The sequence below is a fragment of the Leptidea sinapis genome, chromosome 21 (assembly GCF_905404315.1).
Source record: "Leptidea sinapis chromosome 21, ilLepSina1.1, whole genome shotgun sequence".
Classification (NCBI taxonomy): Eukaryota; Metazoa; Arthropoda; class Insecta; order Lepidoptera; family Pieridae; genus Leptidea; species Leptidea sinapis.
The window spans coordinates 4,938,147-4,961,771 of NC_066285.1; the positions used below are offsets into that span (position 1 = coordinate 4,938,147).

At 33.5% G+C, this 23,625-nt stretch overlaps 1 protein-coding gene across 1 annotated transcript in view; it reads left to right on the forward strand.

The window, feature by feature from the left end:
• Positions 1-1,267: 1,267 nt before the first annotated feature.
• The window catches only part of LOC126970413 (katanin p60 ATPase-containing subunit A-like 1), a 61,149-nt gene continuing 38,791 nt past the window's right edge, over positions 1,268-23,625 (forward strand). Inside the window, exon 1 of the mRNA XM_050816257.1 lies at positions 1,268-1,858. Coding sequence (XP_050672214.1) covers positions 1,667-1,858 — 192 coding nt within the window. The 5' untranslated portion in view covers positions 1,268-1,666. The remainder of the gene's footprint in view (positions 1,859-23,625) is intronic.

The window sequence follows — 23,625 nt, forward strand, 5'->3', positions numbered from 1 at the left end:
ATAAAATACTTGAAATGTATACCATCAGGGTTGGTAATTCTTTGGTACTAGGTAAATACTTTTGATAAGCTTATACATATTTTTTGAGTTATTTTCATATTGTTATTATTAACATTTCGTATCTTACTGAACAGTTTATAAAATTGGAATAACGAACATCGCTCCTGACGGAAACCTCCCGATCACTTAATTGTTTTTTATTTTAAAATAATATTATTAGATATACAAATTCTTAAAGATATAAAAAGGTATAGTCTTACATTAAATAACAAAGCGAACGGAAATTAATATGATAAGATAGGTATAAATAATATTATAAGATAGCTATATTTTTATCATCGGAATCCGAATAATAAAACTACTAAAATAACTTGTTGTATTATTTCTACTCTTCTACCCGATACAGTTTACGAAAAAAAATATATCATCAATACCGTAAAATTTATCTTGTCGTTTGAGGGAGTCATAGAAGCTACATATGGCAATATAACGCTCAGGTTAGCTAACCTAACGGCTAGAGATAAAATAACTGTGAACGCACTGTACGTCTGGTGCTTGCTGTTGACAGCGCGAATGGTGACATCTGGCAGTGTCTCCAGATTAGGGTATTTTCCCATTTTTGGGGATATATAAAGTTTCGTGGAAATCAAAATTGCTGATACAATTTCCCTAATACTTTCGACCAATCAATTTGTTTATTAAAACTATTTTGTAGAGGGCTTTGGTATACCACGTCAACTAGAACACTAATATGATCGCCACACTATAATGAGAATAAGTAAAAAAATATACTTCAAGCGTCAAGATCCAATCTAGACCTATATAAAAATTTATTCTAATTGGTAAACTGTCAGATTTATATTTAAAAAAGTTTTACGTGTGTGCAGAAACCAGTAAATGATAATAATGTAATTTTATGTGAGCTCCATAATATATAAATGTTTGATACAGTGTTTTTACTCTGGTTCCAAAACAATAAAGTAAAAGAAAATGCAATTATCCTGTTTTAAATCCCCTGCCAAATTTATTAACCCAAAAATTATTATATAAGATATAAGGAAATAAAAGTAGATCCTTTATTTTTATTATGATTAAATAAAATTTGAAATTCATTATTTAATTTAATAATCGTACCTTTTTGGGGAAGTATTATATCAAATCTGGGGAAAATCCGTAAGTATTTTTTTTTAATTCTTTATTCTTACCGTCTTTCGAATTACGAGCTCGGACCTTGTTAGTTGATGTGCTCGTAAGTCGTAATATTATTCTGTGTTGACGTGACGGGCGACGGCAGAGCTTGACTCTTTGGATTGACTGGGATTGACGGTCTGGCTGTGACCTGTCTAAGTGTCTAGCTAGGATTTTATTCTAAACTCTCAAGTGAAATGTGTTCAAAATCTACAAATCTTATTTTGGACTGAATAATAAACAAATTTTTGTGAGAAAACTCGTTGTGTACCTATGAATTTCGTTATCTCTTTCTCATCAAATATTGTTTTCATTCTCAAACATGCAGTCCGGAGTATGTTTAATTTTAAACCTAGAATGAATTTAGTGATATAAATATGTGAATTTTTAGTGAAAAAATTAGACAATAATTCATTCATGCCTCGTGTCCTTACTCAAATCAGAGAAAAAATTAAATTTGATCAAGAGTGCTGTTTATATGTACGCAGCGGGAATGACAATAATGGCAGTTTCTGTTGGGGAAATATGCGAGAATACCAAATTGGCCAGGGAAATGGCACTAATGGGGAACTACGAATCGGCTCTCGTCTACTATGAAGGGACAGTTCAAATGATACACAGGCTTCTAATCACAATAGCGGACCCCACACGGAAATCGAAGTGGCAATTGGTAAGAATTAAATTAACTTACCTCACTTACAATTACTTTAAGTTATAATAACACATAATCTTTTGTAATATATTTTGTTGCTTACCTTGAATAAGTTATCACATAGGATTACTTTCATTAATCAGAGTATATTGTTTTTGCAATTGAAGTATGTTCAAAGTTACAATCTGTACTTTCTTACAGAGACTTATTAAAACATCATACTGAATATATAAATTGATAAACAATAAAGGTATATCCAGTTTTTTTAGTTTTAAATAATTTACTAAAGGCCCTACAATCATTTTATATCAAGGCTTTGCAGTAAATTTTGCATTCATAATCAATTAAAATTAATTTCACATTTATCTGATAAGTATTCTAATAACAAACAAATATTGAAATATCAATTCCATTGAGAATCCATGATTTTCTGTAATCTTTCCGTTCTGGGAAACTGATCCAACGGTTTGCCTCAGACTGGAGCGATTTTGGTGCTCACACAGCATTCTGTCAATGCATATTATTTTCCATGTATTAATAGATTGCTTATAATTAGGATGGTTTGAGTGAATGTATCTGAAAGTAATTGAAACAAGCTATAAGACCATGCAAATAAAACCACCAACCAACTAAATAAAGGTCAGAACTTGGTGACGGAATAGGGTGCCTTACTGGGTGCGGCGCTTTCGATTTTGATGTATATGAAAAAGGCACTGTTAATTTCGGAAGGTGAAGGAATGCATCAGTATAATAATTATGATTATGCTTTGTTAAAGCTTAATTAGACTTAATATTACATATATTATAATATTATATTTGGTATTTTGTTTTTATTCAATTATAGTCTCTTTGTGCAAGCACAGGCTTGCAGCCCGAAGCATATAGTTGTTGGTTTAGCTAACCACTGAGTCAGATTTTGCCCAGCTATTACGAAGACCGCAAAAGTGTCATTAGTTGTTTTCTGATATTCATTTTTATAAACATTCCTTACTAAGTAAAAACCTGTTTGGCAATACAAACTGACACTAAAATTTTATTTGATATTATTAAACTTTATTTAGCAATAAATATCTAATTTATAATAAATTTAGGTCAAAGAAAAGACATATATATGTATGTAATTTTTTGGATATGGTTTTTATAACATTGGAAAGGGTTGAGCTTTAATTTGCCAAAGCAGAGCCACATCATTGCTACTTTTAAAAAAACATTTGCAGATTTATCATTTACAAATAAGGTTTAACTAAAATTTGTGGCAAGTCATGCAACAAAAATACTCAAACATGACCTACATCATCATTAATAAGTAAAAACCACAAGAGTTATTGAGTACAGTAGATGCATCAATCCATGCACATTGTATATAAATAATAACCTGGTCCTCCCAGCGACATGGTGGATGAGTGTGAAACAGTTTAGTATCAGTAGTACTAACTTGAGTTAGTAAATTGATACTAATTATAAAAAAAAAGTATTCTGTGAACATTATATTAACAATAATAGATTCATTATAAGTAGCTTTACTAAATATAGCTTAAAATTTTAATAACATGAAGCAGAATTCCCTATGGCAATATTGTAATTCCACCTTCATCAATCATATTTTTGGGAAAGGAATGTCACACCGCTTGACAGCACCAAGTTGTTTAAGCAAGCATGATGAAGGTTGCCATAAGAACTGAACCAAATAAAAGAAAGAATGTGTATTTACATATGGTAATGCTTACTATGACACATATATATAACTTAGATGCTATAGTTAAATGACTAAAACTACAGAAGCACTTATATCAGTTGTACTTCAAAACTGGTATTGGGGCTGTACTTACAGAAATTTACATTGTTTCTTCAAAGACATGATTTTAAAACGGAAAAACTTTTTTAATAAATAAAAGTTTTGGCTTTTGAAGTAATAGTAAACATATGCTTATATAACTACTAAATATTCAACCACTTGCTCAACAAAATTATAAAAAAAAAACAAGTCTCATGACCAATAAAATAAAAATGTAATATTATATAGCTAATGTACAATTTAGTTGTTATCATATATTATGTTGAATTTTAGCTTCATTGTAAAAAGCTTTATGATTCCCGTTGAGTTAGCATTTCTATGAAATGTCATTAACCTGGGCTCAATTAATTACACAGTCCATTGACTTTTTACTGAATAAGGAATACATTATCTATCATTCATATGTAAATTTATAGTTAAAATATGTCAAACTCTTCTTATTTAATTAAGCATTTATAGATTTTTAGTAGTGTGAAATTGGTTATTTACTTCTTATTTGTATTTTGTTAAGAATCTATATTTAAAACCAGCAAATGATTTTTGCCAAATATTTATATGTAAAAATGCATTTATATTATTAAATACTAGTTATAAAAACACCATAAGTATCAATTTTGTATGGATAGGTAAGGTCTTCGTTTTAAGGCATTGTTGTGGCGTTTGACCTGGAGTCAGCAGCCATTGCGATTTTTTTTGTGCCAATTTGCCACAATACTCGCATTACTGTGTGGGATCAACACGCCGAAATCCGTATTGAAAATTATTTTAATGTTCAATTTAACATAATATACCTACATGTTGAGTTCTTAAGCTGAATGAAATACAATTGTAAGTCAACATATCAATTAATATGAAAATAGTTTCACTTGAAAATCTCACACCCGTAGTCATACACAGTAGGTTTTATTTTAATAATGCAAATAATAAGCAGAGCATACTTTTCTACATATATAATATTATGTGTTTAACTTGTTATAACAGCCAAATTCAAAGTAAGTATTACTTATACATATATATATATAAATGAATTGCTGTTTGTTAGTCTTGCTAAAACTCGAGAACGGCTGGACCGATTTGGCTAATTTTGGTCTTGAATTATTTGTGGAAGTTCAGTGAAGGTTTAAAAGGTGAATAAATATGAAAGTGTTCAGAATTAAATAGAAACAACAATTTTGTTTTTCCTTTGATGAGGCCCCCGTCGTCCGATATTTGTTTTGTATGGACATATTTTCTATGAGAGAATTTATTGACGCACGGTTTGACAGTTCTGCTGTAAAACAATTTCATTGCAACAACAGGGAGCATATTTTACGAAATAATTCTTGATGTTATGATATATTATTGACAAATTCATAAAAAAAAAAAAATTTATTATATACAGAACAGCGTCTGTCGGGTCAACTAGTATATAATATAATTAATATATAATAGTTGAGAACATTATTCAACATACTATTTAGAATGAATTTATTCTGACTACACAAGGTTGCTGATTAGTATGCCTTAGCGAAGGTTACCTCTTTGGTATCACTGGGGCCTGCCTTATCTGTTTATTTAAATTTACTTCATTTATTTTGTAAGAGGATTTTGTGCCATATAATGTACATACACAATGGTGACATAATCTTATATATAAAATTCTTGTGTCACAATGTTCGTTCCCGTACTCCTCCGAAACGGCTTGACCGATTCTCATGAAATTTTGTGAGCATATTGAGTAGGTCTGAGAATCGGCCAACATCTATTTTTCATACCCCTAAATGTTAAGGTCCACACGAAGTTAATTTTTTTGACTTTTTTTTTTTAATTTGTTTGATTATGAGTCAGCATTAAAAAATACATACAATTTAAAATTTTCACCCATCTACGATCAACAGTTACTTTTGTATCGCGATTTTAATATCGGCAATACAATGTTTGCTGGGTCAGCTGGTATGTAAAAATAATAATACTTATTGTTTCAAAAATGTTGGATTCAATTGGAAATATTTCACTATCACCTCTGTACTATGTATACTTAGTCAGATATTTTTATTACATTTGAGACCCTTGTTGTCAATGTTTTTCTCCATATAATTAACTGATACTTTTAAAATTACAGAAAAACTGGTTTATCAGTTACCATTTAGAAACATATTTATGAAATTTTTTAAGGACTATTATTGATTGTTTGTAAAAAGAACAACATTATTTATAAATTATTAGGTAAAATTTTCTCACACCCCATTTGACACTTTAATCGGTATAATTACTTCATTGATAGTTTCATTAAGAAAACAGTACATAGTATTAATTCCGTAACATAGTCCAACCTTTTTTTCGTTAATTTAAAACGAATGGTAACAATTCCATCCATAAATACTTGGGACATGCACATGGACAAACAATGTTGAGCTTGAATTGTGAAATTTTATGTTTTATTTTATTTATATTCTCTGTGGTGAAATTTTATATTTCACAAACTAAACAATATATATATTTGACTCCTCTGTATGTCAGTTCATCTGACCCAGCAGGTACCGTATATACCACAAAACAGAGTGTATGTTAATATTATTATAATAAATAATAGAAAATGAAACAACTGAATTTCAAAATCAAAAAAATCAATTTTAACATGGATTATAACGCAATATCAGGTGGATCATCACATTCCGTCATTTACTCAGTTTTTTTTATGAAAATAAGAGACGAGACGAGCAGGACGTTCAGCTGATGGTAATTGATACGCTCTGCCCATTACAACGCAGTGCCATTCAGGATTATTGAAAAATCAAAAAGTCTTGAGTGGAACTACAACTGCGCTTGTCACCTTGAGATATAAGTTGTCAAGTCTCATTTGCCCAGTGAATACACTAGCTACGGCGCCCTTCAGACCGAAACACAGGAATGCTTACAATTTACTGCTTCACGGCAGAAATAGGCGCCGTTGTGATACCCATAATCTAGCCGGCATCTGGTGCAAAGGAGCCTCCCACTGGTAAAATTCAATGATACCGCTCAACATCCGTGCCTGAACTTATATCTGATGTTATTACTTATGCGCTAAGTCTCCCATAATAATATATTATTTACAGACTCATCCGTCCGCTTCCGATTGCAACGCACGTGCATTGCGTGCACGAATCGTAACTGAATTATATATTATATAATGTAATACGCATTATAAGCTCTTTCTCACGCTCTCTCAGAATAACAATAGTGCTTTAGAACTAATAATATTTCTGCCATTCTACGTGTGCAGTTCATTATTAAGGTCGTAGTTTTGTCTACCGAAATATAACAATGTATATGGTAAAAGAACCTGTGACTATGTATTACCTAGCATATTAAATTAAATACAGTATCTGATGATCTTATAGATATATATCTACAAAAGATAATTTCAAAGTGAAGCTAAAAAACACTATCTAGAAGCCAATAACCAGGAATACCTATGATGTATATTTTAATATTAATACTATATGTTATATTAAATAAATTTCGCTTCTGGTCACAAGCTTATCTGGCGGTTTTCTAATTTTATGTGTCGCATATTGTTTAAAATAAATTTCACTGCTGTTTGAATGTACGAACTGTGAGAAACAGTTCATGTATTGTAATATACTTCTTTCTCCAGCTCGGTGTATGTAAATATTTATTTGGTTTTTGCATACTCACATACATACATACATAGCCTTTAAATGCATTGATCCCTCCATTGCGTGGAGCAGTCGGGTAAAAAGCAGTGGCCTAACAATAGGGTGGCAGGGTTGGCAATATGCCACGGGCCCTCGACCGATGAGGGCCCCGGCCCAAGAGGATGCGAACTCAAAAATATTTTTTTACATTGTACCTGAGTATTTTATTTTAATTGAAAATTATATTTTTATAAAATCTGCTTAAAATCCAAAGTGAGAACTAAAGACTATAATACAATTTCAAGTTAATCGTTAAGCATTTCAACAATCGTTAAGATTCAAAACGTGATGATTTTTACTGATACGGCCCAAAAGGGGGATCAAAAGAATTTGCCACGAGCTCCAGATGGTATAGTTACGCCACTGGTAAAAAGGATAGTTACAGAGTTCTAACAATCGTGATCAAGCCAACTAATTATTAGAAGTGTTAAAAAACTAACGTCTGGCTTAAATGACCTTGTTGTGTTCGATACACAAAACCTTATTTTATCAGTTAGTCACAAAACCTTATGTTAGTTTATCGAGTTAGCAGTTTTCAGAGTGAAGCCTAACAAACGAATACAGGTACTCTTGGTGGCGTTTTGTAAGGCGATACTTAAAAGCCACTAATTGGTGAACGCGTTAAGGTTTCCTTCTTTGCTTTTTGTGTATAAGTCTCGCCTCGATTATTTAATTTGCGCTTTGATTTGGCTTATCAAATTATAGGTTTTTGAAGTGAAAACTATTTTATACGCGCTAAGAACTAAACTACTATTTTGTGAGTATTGAATGAGATTAAGCCGTCACGCGCGAGACTCGGTGAGCTTGTATAGTTGTGTTATTAACCTTACCTTGATAAAGTTATAACTTTTATCGTGTGGTCTTAAGCCCTCACGGTTTTATAATGCTTTGAGTTTTGTATTTGTTCAGCTTCAAAATTATTCTGTTCATTCACAGTTACATATTAAACATGTTCGCGTTGTAAGTGCTCAGATAAGGCCGACTACGAAGGCTGTTGGGAATGTCTCGGGTACGCGTTAATTATTCACTTAACATGATTTTAATGTGAAACTTGACGAAGGCTTTATAAGTAACGTGGCTTCGAAAAAGTTGTTGTTGAACTACATTTAACTGTGCAGGGTTGCTACGGCGGAGAAAATACGAACATAATAAATACTTTTTGGTGATTTGTTAATGCAATAATAAAGGGCTCCTGTCATCAAGTCCACCTTATGCCCCCTACTTATGTAATAGTATTAAGGATTGAAGTGGCGTACATCAGAAATATTAGAATACAGATTTATTGGCTGAAAAAGGCTGATTGGCGAATACTACTTTCGCTCGGAATGGCGGTTGTAGGTTGTAAAAATTCGACAGCAGCGCCCTCGAAGCAGGATCCTCCTTCACCACGACAATGCATCAGCGCACTCCACAAAACGGTCTGTTGAATATTTTACTGTGGCAGGTGTCCAGAAAATGAGTCATCCGCCAAACAGTTCTGAACTGGCGCCCTGCTACTTTTATTTATTCCCAAGAACTAAGGATAAAATTCGAGGTATTTCGTAAAGCGTTACGAGCCCTGAAGATGCGGTGAAAGCGTACGAAAATGCCCATACGAAAATGGGCCCACAGCTTTTCTCAGTGGTTCCATCGAATGCGACGATGTGTAGAGAGGGACGGAGATTACTTCGAAAAACAATAAAAGTATTGGCAACTTTCTAGAACGAAGCCGTTTTTCATTTTGTAAACATTTTCAGTGTTACTTAGGTATTGTACCTAATACAATTCTATAAAAAGATTTACGTAAGTGGCAGTCCTCGTGAAGAAATAAAGGTCGAAGCGGCCGGAAAGTAAATTTGAAAGCCGACATTATTTGGGTGCCTTATTAAAATTATTTAAAAAAAAGTAGTAAATAGAAAATATTTCCGACTTTTTAGTTTTTGTTTATTTATAAAAGCGTGTTTTTTTTTAAATTTTTTAAACTATTGTTTGCATTATTCAATTAAACATTATCTTTGGTTTTTGAATATTTCCTAATATTAGATAAATCGGTTAAAGATAATGGCTGAATTTTACAATTAAAATCAATTCCTGTCATAAAGACGATAGATGTAAATTATATAAATTAACAAAAATCTTATTTTGCAAATTGAAAAATGGAATAATTTTATCAAATTAATGTAATTGTCACCAGCCCTCGATAAATCTACGAAGTTTGAACAAAATCTGGCCGTTTAAAGTGGGTCAAAATCGCGCCCACATGAGTCGGCTACAAACAAACATACATACTTGTGAAGCTAATAAAAAGCTTGTGTAAAAATATAACGCTGATAATAACGTAAGACAAATATATAAAAACATCAACGTGCCAACCCTCGTGGGAAAATAAGGGTCGAAGCGGACTATTGCTCCCGTAACTAATGAGCAATGATCGTGTTCACCGCTTTTTATGTGGAACCGTGAACTGCCACATTCCAGCAGGTACGTGTGGCGACGGACTCGCTGAGATCAATATTGGATGCTATGGGGCATGGGCAATGTGTGTCGTTCACCTCCAGAAGTCGACTACATATCTTATATCTTTAAAAGAGCAATTCTTGTATATATATAATCTGAATCTCAGAAACGGTTGCAACGATTTCAATTAAATTTAGTATACAGGTAGTTTCGGGGGTGAGAAATCGATCTAGCTAGGTTAAAATATTAAAAAATGTACTTTTATCCGTGTTTTAGTGAGAAACTGCTACAATAACATTAGAATACAAAGGTAGCAGAAGAAAGCCGGAAAGCAGAAGGCCCCGGCTCGAATCCAGTTGTCCTATTAGTATTTTTTTATTTAAGTTTTGTACCTTCTTAAAAATCCGAACAAGGCTCAGTCGTCCAGGTAGGCACTATATTATAACGTAAGTAGTTACAAAGAGATTACAATCTGAGTACGATTTATGACTGGCGTGAGACTGACGTAGGTGAGACTCCTGCGCGACTTTATCGCATAGTAATTATGCAGATAAGATGTATAATATAAGATACAAGAGAATGGTAAGAATTACTTAGAGAGTGAGTCGTTATTGGCAGAAGGCGAAGCTGCGGGCCTCAATACACCGTAGTAGGGGAACCGACATTTCTTCCTAATGACACGTATATCAGTGCACAAAATTATTAAAAAAATGCTATTTAGAATTTTAAAAATAGAACGCTGACAGCAATTATTTATACTTTTTTTCGGCCGTTATATCCTACTATTATTATAAATGTGAAAGTTTGTATGTCTGGATGTATGTTTGAACTTCATTAACGCAAAATCTACTGAATAGATTTTGATGAAACTTTACAATAATATAGCCTACACACCAGAATAACAAATAGGCTATAATTTATAAAACTATAGTGTGAATTATACAAAATATAAAAGAAGTGTGATTGTTACTAATGAATACAACTAGCGCCATCTCTTATCAACTAGCAAGCACAAGATCAATACAATTTATATGGCAAAACGACGTTTGCCGGGTCAGTTAGTTGTATATAAAATGTAACTAGCCACTATCTCCGAATGAAATCAAAAGACTTAGATAATATATATGAAGGGTAGAAAGGAAAATTTCCATCTGCATATTTGTAAGCAATGAACGCAGTTTCGGCCCAGTTGTCACACACCACGAAGGCAATATCCGAAAAGGGTTGTATACAAAATGCGCCCGCAACTTGCAAATTCTAGAAATAATTGTTATCTAATATTATTGTGTTAAATTAATACATAGGTATTTCTGGTATACGAGCAATAAAACCTACAATTTCATTGATATAATATTTATTAAATTGATCAACTACATTGTGAATGAATGATAAACGCGTAGTGCGGACTCTATAAGCGTTATCTGTAAGTCTCAAATATACAATAATGCAAAACTATATGTCATAATAATACGTTTTATGCGACAAATGTTCTTTAATTTTATACTGAAATATATTAATTACTGCTGCCCGCGACGTCGTCCGCGTGGGCGCTATAAGGTAAAGCAAATATACATAATTGCATATATTATGGCTATATACATAATTGCATATATTATGGCTATATACATAATTGCATATATTATGGCTATATACATAATTGCATATATTATGGCTATATATATAATTGCATATATTATGGCTATATACATAATTGCATATATAATGGCTATATACATAATTGCATATATTATGGCTATATACATAATTGCATATATTATGGCTATATACATAATTGCATATATAATGGCTATATACATAATTGCATATATTATGGCTATATACATAATTGCATATATTATGGCTATATACGTAATTGCATATATTATGGCTATATACATAATTGCATATATTATGGCTATATACATAATTGCATATATTATGGCTATATACATAATTGCATATATTATGGCTATATACATAATTGCATATATTATGGCTATATACATAATTGCATATATTATGGCTATATATTATAATGCATTTAGCATGATAATATATAGCCTACATTTTGTCTTCATACATGTAAAATATGATTTAAAGATATTTATTAGTTTTTTCCTAATATATATTTCCTACCCGGAAATACATACAGACAATTTTTATACACTACTCTTTAGCTTCATTATTGTTTGTACATAAAACACAGCAAATATTCTTTAAAAAATATTTAATGTATCTACCGTTTTTACTTTGTTACGATTTTATTATATGAATAGATTAAGCACATTGAGGAATTTGCTCGATACTGTGACAATCATAATGTTAACACGAGGAACAGAAAATGTACACAACAAATGTGTTACGAAATATAAAAACGTTTGTGTGGGAAAGGTTACTAAAGCATAAAAGATTTTCTTAATGACACCACAGACTGGGAATGAAGCGGACACCCTCAGGCTCTTTAATTATATATGTTTATTGTACGATATCACATTGTAATCCATTAACAACACAAATATAACAATATGTTATATATAAAAAAAGCCCGCTGAGTTTCTTGCGCCCGTTCTTCTCAGGTCTGATTTATGTCTTTTTTGATTGGATGGTAGTTTTTGACGTTCAATAAGTGATTTTAATTCTATTTTGAATAAACAAATTTGAATTTGAATTCATTACAGCATATTATGATTATGTGCTTATCATTTCTAAAATGAAACTTGATGCTCAACGGCTTTAATGTAAGAACATTTCAGTGTTTACTCAACTGGCAGACTGAAATAAATATTTTGTAGAGATACGATGTTGATAATCATCACTTCTGAATTATTGTTATATTATTATTATTTGATTAATTAAATCAATGTTAATTCGATCGGGTACACTCAAAGACTATGTCTACTACTAGACAAGCTCTGTGGCCTTAAATAATTGCTCACTGAGTTTCGGTTCCGACGTCGCAACTCGTTAAGTCTACTGCGAGCAAGCGGGAAGTTCAGTGCACTGTTTTGCAAGCTGTGAACATTGTTTTCTACAAACTACACTGATTTTGTGTTTTTTTTTTTATGAAAATAAGCGACAAGAAGAGCTGGACGTTCAGCTGATGGTAATTGATACGCCCTATCATTTACAATGCAGTGCCGCTCAGGATTCTTGAAAAACCCAAAAATTCTGAGCGGTACTACAATTGCGCTCGTCACCTTGAGACTTGAGAATTGCGACACAAAAATTGTTATTCCCAACTTGTCAAGTCATGTTACTATACATAGAAGTCTTTGGGTATCTATACTTGCTTTTTTCTCATCATAATTCATTATACTGCTCTCCCAACAGTGGTTGGTTTGGTTGGTCCCAACTGGTTTAGGTAATTTTTTTATTTTTGTAATTAAAAGATAATCCCAAACATTAATGGTTCCCAGAACCCACCATTGTGCGTCTTCTATGGCATCTATCAGTGTGCCGAATAGTTTTTTTCAACGTAATTCTTATCCGCCGAATTCCAATAACAAGTAAGAATAATTAAATCAATTTGCTTGTATAGGAACGGTATAGAAAGCAATAACTCGCAGCGATTTTATCGTAAATCGCTTCCTATGCAGAATTAGCGATTACGATTAGCATGTTATAACTTTACCTTCATAAACGTTGTCCTATATGGCAATCATTCGTGCGATACGAGAAAAAACGAGACAATCATCTCATACTATTTATTTGACTTCATAATCAAAAATTCACCTGACTTAACATTTTTTACTAATGTTCACCTTAGTTCATGTTAAGATGTTAAATAAATATCAAAGTATATTGTAATAGGCCTGTTTCAACTATTAAAATTAAATTATGAAAGTGTGTTATTTATAGTGTTTTGGCCATTACGAATTAAATTCTAATTTGTTATAAAAACTTAAAGATTATTTATATTTTCAAAATTAAAATCATACTTTTTATTATCTTTATGTCACGTGACCGAAAACGCCGACCACCATCTTGTGACGTCACTATAGCAGAAACAATTTGATTTTGACGTTTCTTTGTTTGTGTTATTATGACGTCACGATCATGGCGGCTGCCTTTTTGGCGCGACACATTATACAGTTTTTTTTTAGCGTAAAGTGGAATTATATTTAGGAAATAAAAATATCAGTTGGCTATCCAACCTTTACGATAATTTTAGAATATAGTTTAAAAAATTGAAGAATAGTCTATTGCGTGTACCGCGCGATCGGTCGCGCCAACAACCGTAATATTATTAGACATAAAATCAGCAGTGTAATGTTCCGCTAGCAAGGTGTATTAAATTTACTATTTTACTGTAAAAGTGTAACATTTTACAGTTTGATCTGTCAAATCAGACAATTACTTAATTATTTTATATACTAGCTGTTCAATTTAAATGATATTATTTAAATCGTCTTTCGGACCTCCCGATGGTCCGAAACTAGTCAAAGTCAAAAATATCTTTATTCATTGAAATCATATTTGATCATTTTGAATCGTCAATTTAACGTTTCTTATAATAATAAGAGCTATATAATATAGTTTGTAAAAATAATACATATACTTATCTTATCTCTAGAAAAATATAATACACATTTTGTTTTATTAAAACAGAGTTACAGCATGTTCATTCCCAAGCATTTTTATCATCTAAGTAATCCGTTATTTTATAGTAAGCTTTTTTAAAAGCGTATACATTGCCCTTTAAATGATTTATCAACTTTAGTCGCTATCATCATTTACAAAAAGGATTAATATACGTCGTCGATGAATTGGGACGAATTAAATTAAGAAACGTTCATTCAATTGTTTAAGTATTTTTGTCTCATATACATGACATACTCAAAGTGAAATTAGATCTTATTTTCTAAATTATTCCACTCATGCGAAATCGGGGTAGGCAGCTAGTAATATATAAAACTAAACATATCATTTGTACACCAATAGAAGTGTTTAATTATTAGAGATCTAATATAAATAAATAATTTGTCCCATACTAGATATAATATAGTGTCATCAAGTTAATGTCCTCAACAAAGCTTTTTTTAATTTTTGCATACACTTTTATAATTGACGTGCATGTAAGTAGACAGCGAAACCAACGTATACAGTTGCGTACGATAACAATACATTGATCCCTCTCTTGCCCTTTATGTCTGAGACCTTATTTTTTATTTTTTAATAATATGTTTTTTTTAATGAACATATGGGACGAGACGACCGAAACACAATAATATTTACATATTACTGCTTCACGGCAGAAATAGGCGCCGTTGTGGTACCCATAATCTAGATGGCATCCTGTGCAAAGGAGCGGACTGGTAACACCATGGTATTTAAAAAAGTTTGTTCCAAATTCAAATTTATGACTCAGACTGGTCCTAAAGAAAAATTATATATTTTACTATAATTGTAGCGCGATTGTCTCAGAGTTATTATCGATTCATGATTCTTTAAGGTAAATTATACATTGGAAAAATGCATGTGATTGAAGTAAGTCGCACGTTGAAAACGCATTGGATGATAATTGTGCGAGGAATGGCCAAGTAGGACGACGCCTTATGCATAATATTACGTTACGCCGCAATCTAACATTGCTCGATCACGTTACAATCGCTTTGATAACAGTTATATAGGACTGCCAGTACCTGAATCAACTTAAATTTTATCTAGACAAATTGTAGAAAAAATATCAGGATAGTAATACAACATAGTTAAAAATTATTCAAAATTTGTTTATTGAACCTCCATAAAAGGTTTGGTCATTATCTTTATATGTATATAAATCCAGTGTCCTGATGTTTGTTTCCAGTGATCTCCTAAACTAATGAACGGATTTTAATGGGGATTAGTGATTACCTCATGGTGTGCAGTTTAGTCCAACATGAGAGATGAGATTTCGGAGACCCAAAATTATTTTTAATTCCAATATACAAACGTAGAGATGTCGTTTTATTGTGTGTCTTCTACCGCATTTATCACGGGGAGTGTTCCGAAGAGCTGTTTAACCTGATTCCTGCCGCCGAATTCCACCTTCGCAGGACACGCCACAAGTCAGGGTATCTTCCCCACCATCTGGATGCGTGGCGGTCGTCCACAGTGCGGTTGTCAAGGAGCTTTCTTCCACGTACTACAAAGCTGTAAAATCCTTGTGCGGTGTTTCCGGGACGATACGACATGGGTACCTTTAAAAAAGGCCGGCAACGCTCCTGTGATTCTTCTGGTGTTGCAAGAGATTGTGGGCGGCGGTGATCACTTACCAGGTGACCCGTATGCTCGTTTGTCCTCCTATTCCATAAAAAAAAAACACAATTTCATAATAACAACAAGGAGCATATTTTACAAAATAATTCTTGATATTATGAAATATTATGAACAAATTCATAAAAATCAGTATTTTATTTATTATGTACAGGACATTTTCGAGAACTTTCTTCAGTGTGTCTATCTCCTAATGAGACTTAGCTTGTTCTATGACTTCTATGTATATTTAATGCAATACACGTCATACCTAAATGTACATCGATATGCTTACTAATATTATTAATGCGAATGTGAGTTTGTTTGTTACGATTTCGGAACATCCTACTTTGATATTCAGTTCTTGAAGTATTGCACACACTTCTTTGATTTGTATGAATAGAGTTAGACTTATTCTAAAGGTTTTGAGCTTTTAAAAATATATTATTAATTATGTGTATAATATTAATAATTTAAAATTTAAGCAGAATTGTCAAATTGCACGTAGAGGTATTTGATGAGTATTGCATTATATTATGTAGATGAATATTCTTTATTGTTATTTGGTTGAGTTCTCGTGACAGGCCTCGTCCTTCGTGCTCATGTAATCCACAAAAAAAAAGTTTTTTTTTGCTTCATGAAGATGGGTGTCTCCGTCGCGGTTAAATACTCTGCGGTATTGATGTGACACGTGGGGTATACACGTTGCCACAATCGAATTTTATCATACTAAACTATTTTTAATTCTTAGCTTTATTGATTAGATAGGCGTTGATAGATTCCATATAATATAACGCTACTTGGAAATTCATCTAATATCTCATAGGCTTAGGGTTAGTTATACTAATGACCTTGGCGTATAATAAATTGACAGCCCACTTAGCTTATTATGAATTGATCACAGTTTGAGCTTGTTATCGCAAGCAAGTGTTGCCTATCGAATTTTTATTTAACTTTACGGTAACGGAGAAAATCAGATATTAAGGCCGAAACATGCAATCTGCATTTCACGGCTCTTCAATATTATTATTTGGAAAGGGAGGCTGTTAGTCAAGTCCCTATTAAGCATAGGAACACCGCGTCTAAGATTGAACTATTGTATTCGCCACTCATACTATAGCTCGTCATCAGGCCCTGCCGCCGTTACCAACCGCAGTATCGGTGCATCCATCACTTGGAATATAGATTTGTTTTCCAGTTGTGTTGAGTTTATTCCTTAGTGAGTCGCGATCGTAAGAGAGATCGTTTCACAGTCCTGAAGGCAAAACCAACATGTTATTATTATAGAATTCCGACCAAATTGAGGTGCTTATTTAAGGAACAGCATTCTGATGTGTTGGCATCCACTAATAGGTTCCGGACCATATTGGACTACTCTTGCTCCAGCTCTTGCTAGCTCGTCGGCTATTTCATTGCCTATAATTGCAGCAAGCCTTAGGACCCATCTGAGAATCACTTTGTTCTTGAGGCCCAGTGTATTGAGGCGGTCACTGCAGTTTTTGAGTCCTGTAACTAAGCCAAAGCCAACACCACTGCTTGACTGTCTAGAGTGTATATAATGTATATTGTTCGATTGAAGTAGTCTTTTTAAATATTGGTTTTCGCGTAGTTACTTAATACCTCTGCGTAGAAGATTTATCACGGGTGTTCTATTTGAAATGAATTGTGGTTCGTTGTCCCGTGGTAATTTATTAGTAAAATCAATTTTGATAAATGCGAACGTGTTTATGACGAAAATATAAATGTTTGTTCCCGAGTCATGGGTGTTTTTTATCATTTACGTCGAAGAGCATTATTTGGAATGTTGCATTATAACGTAAACAAAGTCGATATCTTTATAAACAACGACCAATACAAATATTTATAAACAATGTTTGGTGTTCAGGATGGGGCCGCAGTAAGCTGCATCCGGGAAACTGCTGGGACACAACATACGAAAATAACACATTTGATAAATTTAACTAATTTACTAGTAGTAGCAGTAGAAATTTGTCCGGCGCGGTATTCCCACCACATATAATCATGTCTGACATAGAATAGCACTGCGCTTAAAGTTTGATGGGTTAAAAGGGTCATGTAACTTTACAACTTAAAGGTCACACATAGCTCATTAGATCACCTTCGTGCAAAAAACCTTTACATGACGTTTTATGGACATATACGTTGACTTTATTAACTCTATCAAGCGCAGTTGGCTTATGGACAACTCGGTGGCAATCCACTGCTCGTATGCTTGTACATATTTATTTGACCGTGCTTTGCTAACCTACTAGTGACGAAGCGGCATCCATCTGTGGATGGCGAAGGAGGAAGTAGTGCTGGTTCGGTGCTTATGGCCTGATGAGGATTCTGCCCACTACAAGCCCGCTACAAGATCATGACCGTGCTATGAACATATCAAGCATGGATTTAAACCGTGCCATCTAAAACGTATCACCAGCGAATCACTCGACAATTTCGAATCAACAGAGAACGAATATTATTCTGCCTAGCTCTGTCATTATACGTTGAAGAAGGCAGAGTGCTTAGGAGCGCTTTCGCACTATATCCGATCCGAATCCGACCCGCATCCGTGAAAATACGGTCCGGTGTAGTCGTAGAACTATTTCTAACGCTTGACGGAAAGAAATCGGATGACGGAAGCCGGATCTAGTGCGTAAATAGTTCTACGTCTACTACGGACCGTGTTTTCACGGATACGGATTGGATTCGGATCGGATCGTAACGGCCATTTTCAATAACGTATCTCACGATTGCTGTCACCGTTTAAGATCTTATCTATCCATAGTTATGTCCAATATAGTTACAGTTCAATGCTTTATGTCGATAGGTTATTAAGTAAGAAGGAAATGTAAGTAAGCGTAAAAGGATAGATTTGTCTTCCCTCTAGTAAGTTAAACTAAGGATAGATATGTTATTGAAAACGGCCTTAAGTCTCATACGTCACAGTAATGAACTAAAAGCGCAGTGATAGGCTTTTCAAGTCAGTTTGTGATGTGTTATACAAATTATATTTTCAACCTCTATGAGAATTTGAAAATATTTCATAACATATTACGTATCTACTGCAAGACTCATCAAAATTCTCATTGTTTCTGTAACTGCAACATTAAGAATGCTAATGGACAATTAAAAGCTAGGTAATTCAATTGTGTTATAGACAAGGTCTGCGTTTCTATCGGCCAAGATTTGATTTGCTGTAAGATCTAAATTTACGTTGAAATCAGAAAACGATCTTAAGTTTCTTTATGATTATTAGGAGCAGGGATGTCATTGCAACGTTCTACGGATCGGATGAAGATATATCAGCCCACTTCTATGACTGACGCGTTTAGGGGTACAGCCGAGTCTCACCCAATTTCATGTCGTAATTTTCGTCCGCAAGAAATAGTTAAAAATGATTAATTCAGTAAAGTAAATAAGAGCGAGTCTTAAATATTATCCATAATTTTTCAACAAAACAATGCGTGTGGTAAGAGGTCGAGAAGCGGAAGGGACGAAAAATCGGCAAATTCGCCACCCGTTATGCCCGTTATGTCAATATGTGAAACGAATGTTTCTGTGTGGGTTGGATTGATGTAATGAACAAAATATATACACACAGATAATTGGAAAATCTCTATTATAATATAATAATAATATGGACACACTTTTTACACAAATTATCTTGCCCCAAGTTAAACATATATAGCCTGTGTTATGGGTTACAAGACAACGATATATTTAATACAATATACTTACTTAAACATACATAAATACATTTAAACATCCATGACTCGGAAACAAACATCCATATTCATCATATAAATGCTTGCACCTACCGGGATTCGAACCCGGGACCTCTAGCTTAGTAGGTAGGATCGCTAACCACTCGGCTATACAGGTCTATCTTTTCGCAAACCTAATCGTTGGGCTCCACTTACTGCGTAAGACCAGGCTATCGTTGTATATATCTATAAATCGATGTTGTGTATCATGTACTTCTTGCAAAAATAAATGGAGGGTAGAATAAGCTTTATAACCCTTAAAGGTCAGAAAGTCTAATTCGATAGCTGGAGCAGCGCCAAGCGTTTGTTCTATTGTGATTTGCGAAGTTCACTTCGGTACAGTGACACTATTGGGCCGTATTTAGGTAGGCCGTTGACCTCTGGCTGCATGGCTACATAGCCATGCTTGTATGTATGTATGCAGTCGGTCGCACTATGACGCGAATTACGCCACTTACTCACTACCTATTTACTCACAACGCGCACGCCATTTTTGTTTCTGTGTAGGCTATTGTTTTACGATCTTAATTTGTAATTATTCGTGTAAGTGTGTTCATTGTGCTTCGGGTGAGTCGCTGGCCCGATGGTATGGTGTCTTGAGCGGTTTGCATTGTAGTCAAAAATAAAGCCCGTCAGTGGACGGGGCTGAAATTCCCAAATCACACTCAGCGTATTGATAAAAAGAGTGTCAAGACGTGATAAAATTAATTACATTAAACATTAGAATCATTTTTTGACTTAAATGAATCATTAATTATTGAAATTTAGATTCGCGTTTGGCATTTTATAATGGACGCCGATCAAGGATCTTGAGCAGTGATACCACGCTGTTCTGTAAAATTATCTTGAGGTATACGATATCAAAGAAGATGGAGAAACTTCAGGTAGCCCTTACATTAAGAGCACATCATTAACTTGTAGGTTAGTTCATCAAATAAGGGTCACCTGATGGTAAGTGATCACCGAGGCCCGAACTCTCTTGTAACATCATAGCAAGCACAGTAGAAGTGTTGCTGGTGTGGTAGGTAGGTGGACGCACTATTTTCGGAGGTACCCATGTCTTATCGCCTGAAAACAGTTAGAGTTAGACGTTGAAGAATTTGTTGAGAACCGCAAATTAAGCACCATAGTGGACATTGTCCTATCCAAAAAAGCAACTTGATGGTAGGTATAAATAGAAATATAATCGTCTAAGAGCTAGCAACGTTTTTGAGAGAGAATTTCAGGTAGGCCAGTTTTTAGATATCATATCTCTCTCACTCTTCCGGGCGTCATATGGAAAATGAAAATATCGATTTTACCTGTGCAGGTAGGTAATTATTCGATTAATTCAAAATTAGCATCTGGAACAGTTTAAACAGCAATAAAAATGTATGGCAATATTAGATTTACGTTGTGGAAAGTTCAATAAAAATAATAAAAAACAAAAAAAACTTCTTAAAATGATTTAAAAAAAATCGAAATTTTACCTGTGCAGGTAGGATGCGCACTGATGAACGCAATCACTTCCGCCAGCCAGATAGTCCATATGACGTCCGGAAGAGTGAGAGAGATAGGATATCTAAAAACTGGCCTACCTGAAATGCTTGTTTTCCTGACGTTGCTAGCTCTCGTACTATAATTATTTACCATAGGGAGTGACAATAACATAACATATTGCAACAACACTTGGTAAACATCATGAAGCTAAATCAGTTCGTAAAGTAGCTTTTTGGACATGTGGCGAAGAACTAATAAAAACAAGGCATTACTCTATTACATTGAGAGATTTGTACTCGAGCCGGTTCTTGCTATTTTCACTTTTACATAATATCTTGTGAGTGCTATTGGACAACGCCATTATCTCGTCCGTTGGTGACTAACGTCAACAGCAATCACTATGTTCCTTTGTTCGACTTTTTCACAACACAAAAAGTTACTTTGTTAACAGAATATTATACAAATTAATAGAATTAGGCATTATTTTGCGAAAATCCATTGCTCTTAAAATATTCTAAATGATGATCATTAGTGTAAAATCTGCAAAGTTTCACAAAATTCACTCTCGTTTCAGCGTTTGGCTTGCTAACAGCTCCTGAATATGCCTCGTTTAGAGGCGAAATATGTGATTTGACATATGATCATGAAACTTACCGGAATCAATTAAATTTAAAACAAAAGTTATGAACGATGTTGGTCTCGACCCCCGAACTCTCCCGTTTCGTGCGAGCGCTCTTTTACTTTTAACTTCCACTTTTTCAAATTTAATTTGTTTTTATTAATCCCAGAAGTGAGGGTTATCACATTAAAAAAATATATCATTTACACTAGATACCAATATTTATGATTTTTAAGTAACATATTTAGTTCATTTGTATTCATATACATTTTAAAGTACTATCCTAAATGCTATTGTTAGTAATGCTTTAGTTGTTAGTTGCTAATGTTACGGAAGAATATTAAAGTATTCAAATACCCGCATTAAGTCAACTTAGAATGTGGGAAGTATTAATTGTTGAATATTAATAAGGCGACGGTCTAAGTAAATCTCGGTCAAGGTACCGCGGTCCGGGTGAAAACTGTTTCTTTAAACCACCCACGTGTTTACGCAATACAAGGTCTGGCTCGCTTTGTTCGCCGGTTAAGGAAATATAGTATAATTCGCTTACGGAAAAAGTAGAGTGTATAAATAGAAACTAACGGCCTTACAAAATATAAAAATGGTATAAAGTTATAACTAAGCATAAACCAAGAATATGTAAAATGTTTACAAATAGACATTTTGCCTATGGTTGATTTATTTGGACGTATTAGGTTTCCCGCGTTTATTTGCAAGGCAGCTTGTCATTCGGAAAACTTCAGAATTATCATTGTATTGACAGTGTTGTCAACGATATTGTAAACATTTTGCATTTTCTTTGTTTATCATTACTTATAACTTTATACCAAGTTTATTTGTAAGGCCGTAAAAGTATTAGTCGAACAGAATTTTAGTGTTGTAGCGCGGTGCGCTACGGATTAGGTCGTTTTGAGATGCGTTCCGACTAGGGTTATATTGTCCGCCACCTGTTTTTTCGTCACCTTTTCCTTCGTGTTTGCCTGTTTAAAACAATCTCAAAGACTATGTATTCAACAAACAAATTTCTGTTGGAAAGCGAAAGAAAAGTTTCATGAATACCTAGTAGAATGTGGCTTTTTTCAGGTTCCGTACCCGAATAGTAACTAAAGGAACCCTATCAGGTACCATAACTGCAACAGTTAGGTATACCGGAAGGCAATCCATTAAGTAGTCCGTGCAAGTGTGTTTTTATCACCGTCTTCATATCTCCATAAAAGACGAGACGTCTAAAATATCGAGAATGAGATGTCTTCATATGAAAAGTATACAGAATTATGTTATTTTACCTTGGTGTTGCAACTTGCAAGAGAGAATGCAATACTTTAGATAATAAATTACTTCATTTAGCGTAAATATCATTTATACTCAAAACAAATATACCTTATCGCAATAATTATTGGTAGCCAGCAATGTATTAGTGAAAATATGCGTAAATATGGTATAACCAACGCTCGATCGATCGTAGTCTAACAATGATATTTAAAATACTATAAATTGTACAAATGATTTAAGTTTTCTTTCGTGTTAATTCGTAATATTTTTTTTTCAATATTTGTTTTTAAAACAATTCGACACGTGTTTCGCCTTAATTGATACAGGTCAGGTCACTCACTCGGAAACAATAATAATTTTAATATTTTACATACATGTGAAAAAGGATTTCAATTAAATGTGTTAGAGCAATTAGAAATAATAAAACACAAAAATAACATGTTTACATTGTTGAATGAATAAACAAATTTAGTCCCATCACCTTTGTTACGTGTCTCTTCCGG